The following is a 6,765-nucleotide window of genomic DNA, read 5'->3' as shown; positions in this document are numbered from 1 at the left end:
GGGAAGGAGAGGTACAGCAGTGCCAGCACGCTGCTGACATTTACATTTCTCTCTTTGTAAAGGGAATAATGCAATGTTTGCTGGCACTGCCAGGAACAGGTGACTACCAGTGTTTCCGGGTGTGTTAAACAGAGGGCCTCTGTCTGGACAGGTAACAAGTCAGGTTTTCTAATTGTTAGGCTGTTCCTTGGTTGACCTTGCAGCCAAAATGTCAAATTTCACATGATTTTCCTATGTAATCAGGATAAATGAGTGTATTAAATTTCATGACCATAATTCAAAAGGTCACTTGAATATTGGATAGTAAACAATGAAGGCACGGTGCCCTTTTGGTGATATCTGATGAAAAGTTCAAATATGTTGTTTTTCTGACACCGAGTGGCTCATAATGAGTGAAATTATGACTTTCTAATATTCTAACTCATTCGAAAAAAGGAAATTAATCACTGTGTTACATCTATATTTTTTTCAGTGCAGTCTAATATAGATTGAGGCATAAGCTTCTTGTGATTTTGTCTTTGGGGAGGGATGGGGGAGGAAGAACTTTTATCCTGAGCCTGCTGTTTCTTATGTGTGTAATCAAAAGGGAAAATATCATAAATTTGAAACCTTGATTTAGATATTCAAAAGAATATGTGGGATGGTGCAGGTCTTCTCAGAAGTCACAAAAATATTGAATCTATTTCAGATATCTGTCTACTAATGATCAGTATTTAAAAGATGGGTTCTTAATACAATATTTAGGTAATAACATAAAATATAATAATATAATATTTTATAATAAATACTATACTACTGAAAATATGTATAAATGTAATATACTATAGAAATATGATTATATATACAATACACAGAAATTTAACATAAATTTTTAAATCCAAAGAATAAATTCTGAAATTCTAGACCAAAATGAACTTTCTATCATGACTTTAAATGACTGGTAGTCCAAATTAGGAATAACATTACCATGACACCTATAATGTTAAGTAGTATAAAGAAATGCTGAGAGTCACATACCCAAGTGTTCCTTTCATGCCTCCTCTATTTAATTTTGACCTGAAAAAACAGAAGACATTTAATGGTTAGGAGAAAATAGCAGGAAAAGATGATGTTCAGAAGCACATTTCTTGTAGACCAAAATATCTTCTTTTGCATTCTTTTTGGTTAGCTATACTCTATTCTTCTTTCATGCAGTGCATGAAACTGAGGAAGCACAGTGTTTATGTTCTCACAGTGTGAACTCAGGTTAAAATTTGTATGATACTTAAAAGCTCTTTGACAGGGATTTTAACTCAAAAGCTTGTCTGCTGCTTCCAAATCCATCTGCTGACCCATTACTATTTCAACACTCTATCAATGAGAGACCTAATAAAAGAGGAATGGGTTTTTATTTACAATAGAAACTGAAATAGAGCAGGTTTTGCTCACATACTCACTGCCTGACAGTCTTACCAAGAGGTGTGTGTCTAGGAAGTTTGCCCAGCCAGACACAGGGGCAGAGAATTTCAAGACATCTACCTGGCATCCTGACACCAGGATGTTTGTGAACACATAATGGGCCCAGCATCTACTGCTGCAGTGCAAAGGTCCAGGGATGCCATGTGTGAAGTCCTTCAAGCTTCTTTTGTGTTCTTCTTCATTTGGTAACTGCACAGGTTGTGTTCTGTGTTCCGGTTGTGCCTGTTTGTATCCTTCTGATGCTGTGTCTGTGTCTTGCGCCACCTCTGTGAGTCCCTGAGGGCCATCACTGCTTTGTCTAGAGATGTCCCTGTCCAGTGGAACTGGCCTCCATGTGCTGGGGTTTTGCTGACGTGCTAGTCTGGATTGTCATTAACGTGGGCTGTTACAAGAGCCCTTTCCCTGCTCTCGTGTTCGTACTGTTGTCTCCACACATGCATTTTACTAGTCTTTCTCCATGCATACCAATCTTGGGTTATTTTTCTGTGCAAAATTTTGTTGCAGCATATAATTAAACCCATGCTAACTAATTTTTATTCTCCTCCAAGTACCTTTGGAATGAAATTTAACTTCTACTTTGATGTCTCTTGCTTATTTTTGAAAATAGCTTAGCGTAGTATCACTGTGTCAACCTATTTTTGGATAGCTATCAGATCTTTCTAATCTCAGATATCAACATTTTCAACATTTTATAAAGGTTCAGAAATAGATAATAAATCATAGTAGATTTCCCTTTTTTTATTGCCTTAGATTATCATGGGTAAGACTACAATATAGCTCTAAAACTATGTACATATTACAAATTATTTCTGAAAATACAGTGATAGTATCACAGATATATTTTACAAAAATAGCAATTGAGAATAGCAAGAACAATACTAAAATGCAACCAGTCAAGGAGTCTAAATTTTACTGCATATTTCCAAGTAAGTATCTCAAAAGGCACCAGCATTTTTAAGAAACATCTGTTCCCCAGATGCTTACTACTCTATTGAAATCGAGACACTAGGCGAAATAGTTTTTCTTACATAAAAATTTGCTTTGGTTGATACTTTTTTTTTGATACATCTTGATTTTCAGTACTGAATATCTAGCATGTCCATGCTCAAAGTATTTTATTTTGCATTAACAGAAAAATTGAATGGTAGACCACATGAAGCAGTATGATAGGCACTGAGAGATTCAGGATAAAATACAGTACAAATAACTATTATTTTGTCAAAGCAATTGATTGGGTGAAGTAAATGAAATAAGATCAGCTTGTGTTCTGTACTGAATGGGTACATTTGTTTTAGGAATCAAGCACCTGTTTAAAAAAAATTGTCATTGTTGTGTTATAAATTAACACAGAGGAAAGAGCAGTCTAAAGCTGAGAGTACTGTTTATTTGCAGCACATCTGAAATAATTATTTTAGGAAAGCATTACAAGTAAGACCCAGAGAAATATGACAAGGTTATAAAGGCTCAGATTTTGCTTAGTGACACTGCGATTGTTTTTGTGCAAGACAAACATACTTACCCTGATAAACCTTGGATTTCTTTCCAAGGACACCTTTTGGCTGTCTAACAACAGCAAAAGTGAAAGATTGCATGTAGATCTTTGTGCTCGCTAAGGGATAATAGATCTTTCTGTGTGTTTTAAGTACTTTCCAAATCGGAAGATAAAGCAACGTTCTCAGCATGAACTAGCTGATTCTCATACCAACACTGAAGTTAGGCCATATGCTTTCATTAAGCAGTTCTTACATAGAGGACTGTTTTGAAAAACAGCAGCTTTTAACTGCTTAATTCTATAATTAAGACATATCTTAATTACTCTACCATCAGACATGGTAGAATAATAACCAGACAATATAAAATGTTCCTTATGTTTAGGGGGAGGGATGATGTATTAGGGTATTGAAGTCTAAAAATAAATATTCTAAAATTAGAGCATTGTAAGATATGGTTACACAGGCAGTTACTAAAATACAAAGGCAGGTTTCCCACAGAGTATTATTGCTTTGTTATTGTAGGTCTGTTGGCTAGACTATATTCCTGATGCAAAATACCCTTGCAGAACATCTGCCAAGGTGAATCTGTAGTTGAGACCGTGTCTCTGTGGAGTTTTGTAAAAGGGAAGGAGGGCAGAGTTAAGGTGCTTCCAGGGAATTTCCTATTTGTTCTCCCCAGAGCGTTGTTTCTGTTTTCCTGATGTCTTTTGCTGTGAGACAGATGTTTTTTTCAACATACAGCGCCAAATTCTTTGGCTATTGTTTTGTGATATATGCTGGTTGTAAACGTCCATGCTCTGCACAATAGAAATTACTGGAGTAACACTCAAACTGAAAAGCAGCTCAGTACCGTGTAATTAAGCTCTACACAGCTTAATGCAGTGATGCCATAAGCTTCGGGGAGTATATCTCATGACTACAAATAAATCACACCTCCAAGGTACTAATACCAGTATTCTATCCCAGAACAAAAATTGATTCAATAATAATGACAACTGCAGCATGAAAAAATTACATTAATACAAGTGTAATCTTCCTTTTTTGTGTTCTATCAACTGTAATGTAAATAGCCATATTTAGTGTAGAATATCCACTGTCCACGTTAAAAGCTATAAAGAAAGTTACCTTCAGTGATATAGGAATACTAGTCTGCTTGAACACTATGAATACACTTGGTATAATCACAGACTCATATGGAATCATAGAATAGGCTGGTTGGAAGGGACCTTTAAAGGTCATCTAGGCCAACCCTCCTGCTTTAGACAGGGACGTCTTCAACTAGATTGGTTGCTTTGAGCCCTGTTCACCTGACCTTGAATATTTCCAAGGATGGATCATCTACCACCTCTCTGGGCAACCCGTCCCAGTGTTTCACCACCCTTACCATAAAAAATCTCTTTCTTATATCCAATCTAAATCAACTGTCCATTGGTGTAAAACCATCACCCCTTGTCCTGTCACAACAGGCCCTACTAAAAAGTTTGTCCCCACCTTTCTTGTAGGCCCCCATTAAGTACTGAAAGGCTGCTATGAGGGCTGCTCAGAGCCACCTCTTCTCCAGGCTGAATAAACCCAACTCTCAGCCTGTCCTAAAAGGGGAGGTGCTCCAGCCCTCTGATCATCTCCGTGACCACCTCTGGACTCGCTCCAACATCTCCATGTCCTTCCTGTGCTGGGACCTCAGAGCTGGATGCAGCACTGCAGGTGGGGTCCCAGCAGAGCAGAGCAGAGGGGCAGAATCCCCTCTCTGTCCCTGCTGGTCACACAGCACTGTGTGAATACTGAGTGGGTCTGTATGAATATTGAATCTATAAAGATGAAAAGTAAATAGCAGTAAGTTACTTAATTCTTCTGTATTTGACTCTGGTGGAAGATAGTGGATTACTTAGCATAACTCTGGTGCTTTCATTCTTTTAAAATACACTGAAACATGTAGATACAGCTCAGAAATTGCAAGAAAACCTTCCCAGACAGTTATTGCAGAGTCAATCACAGGCTATAAATTTGAATCCTAGTTTAACTTTTGCTAGCTGGTTCTTGTTATTGTTACCTATGAACAGATGGTGAAAGGCACACTTGACCACAGCTGTCAATGGAGCACATAGAGACAGAGTTTATTAAATCTAAGATGAAATATGTTTAAATAAGGCCAAACATTCTTTAATTAAGGGTGTGACTACTATAGATACCGGGGGGTGGGCACTTAACTTTTCACCCACATTTTGGGAGGAAAATTTTTGTGGCAGTTCCTATACCTTGAATTACCAACACTGTAGTTTAATTAATGTAATTACTCTGTATTAATTACAATACTATATTACCTGAACACATTTAGTTTTTTAGTTCTTCTTAAGTTCTGTACTCACTTAAAATGTAACATCCAGAAATGGTTTTAGAACTGTAATAGAAAAGTATTATTTTAATTGTTTGTTACTGGAAATTTTAAATTACAAGTAAATATTGTTTAATACTATTTTTTATATATTAAAATAACTGTAATGTTTTAGGTCTTCACTGAGGTTTATGTTACCTGATTTTTTTATTCTTGGTGTTAAGAAGTTTAGGGGCCCTGGTTGAATTTTTGTGCCTTAAGTTAAGCTCTTTAATGAAAGAAAAAACAAGTTGAATTATTTGGAAATTCCTGAAAGGATATATTTAGGTTCAATGTCAAATAATAAATTGTTGTTGTGTCTTCATGTAGCCAAGGTTCTTTCTAATTATGTCTTCCTACTCATGTTGCCCTTTATAAGGAGTAAATTTCCTTTACTCAGTTTTTTAGGTCTGGGATTTACTTAGCTAAGAAAATTTGTGAGTGAGTTCAGAGGCTTATTCCACACCATCTCTATGTAGTGAATGTTTAGAAAAAGAAGGGTGATTTTTTTTAACACAGTGAGATTCAAAGTATCTAAACAATCCTGGTGACCTCAATTAGAAATCAAAGGTGGTTTTTTTTGGGGGTAGCAATGCCTGTGGTGTTTTTTGACCCAGCCATAACGCTTCCAGCACTTGCTCAGGTATGCAGAGAGCACAGCAAGTGCCATGCCAGCTTATGCTGCGAAATTTGACTCTTAAAGTTGATTGCTGTAAAACCCTGCTTAGGTAAAGACAATTCTGTACTCTGTAAACTTATGAATAATCCAAATAAACACCACTGAAGTTCGGGAAAACTTGTAGGGGCAGAAGTTGTTGCTGCTCAGCCGGAAAGGAGTGTTCAGATTAAAATTGATAATAATCAATTTACAGTTATGAGCTCACTCTCTATTAAGAAGACAAAAAGCCTTAAAATAAAGGATGCAGAATCCTAATGAGCTGTAGAAGGTAATTAACATTTCCTTTTGAAATCTCTCTTAGCGAAGGAAGACCTTCTCCCAGAGTGGAACTGCTGCATAACATAGACCCCATGTTTGTGGATGACTTCCCATGTGAGTATGCTCAAGATTTTATTGAATATACAGTTTGTCTTCTAAGCATTTCCTGTCTTCCGTAAGTGAAGTATTTTCTTCTAGGTGAAACAAAATACAGTAGGATGCCTTTTGCTTTTAAGTAAATAGCTTTAAAATACAGAAACGTCATCCCCTGGATAGTGTAAGTACTTCAACATGATCTACATGGGCTTCCTATTTCAGAGAGCTCTGAAACACTGCTGAGTAATAAATAAAGTGCTTTGGGACATGGAAATGTTGAGGAGTAGCTGTGTGCCTGAGGTGCACAGGGAGGCACACTGCCAGCAACCCTTTCCAAACCCTCTCTCCAGAGTTCCAAATGAGCTGCTCGTCCTCATGCATCTTGATACAGCCGTATAATATGACCTTGC

General features: G+C 36.9%; 1 protein-coding gene across 1 annotated transcript in view; it reads left to right on the top strand.

The window, feature by feature from the left end:
- ARSB (arylsulfatase B) overlaps positions 1–6,765 on the top strand; it is an 83,466-nt gene that overhangs the window by 37,515 nt on the left and 39,186 nt on the right. The window contains exon 5 of the mRNA XM_017743715.1: positions 6,303–6,373. Coding sequence (XP_017599204.1) covers positions 6,303–6,373 — 71 coding nt within the window. The remainder of the gene's footprint in view (positions 1–6,302; positions 6,374–6,765) is intronic.

The sequence above is a fragment of the Corvus brachyrhynchos genome, unplaced genomic scaffold, assembly GCF_000691975.1.
Source record: "Corvus brachyrhynchos isolate BGI_N302 unplaced genomic scaffold, ASM69197v1 scaffold8, whole genome shotgun sequence".
Classification (NCBI taxonomy): Eukaryota; Metazoa; Chordata; class Aves; order Passeriformes; family Corvidae; genus Corvus; species Corvus brachyrhynchos.
Note: the sequence above shows the minus strand (reverse complement) of the source record. Positions and strands in the feature narration are given on the sequence as shown.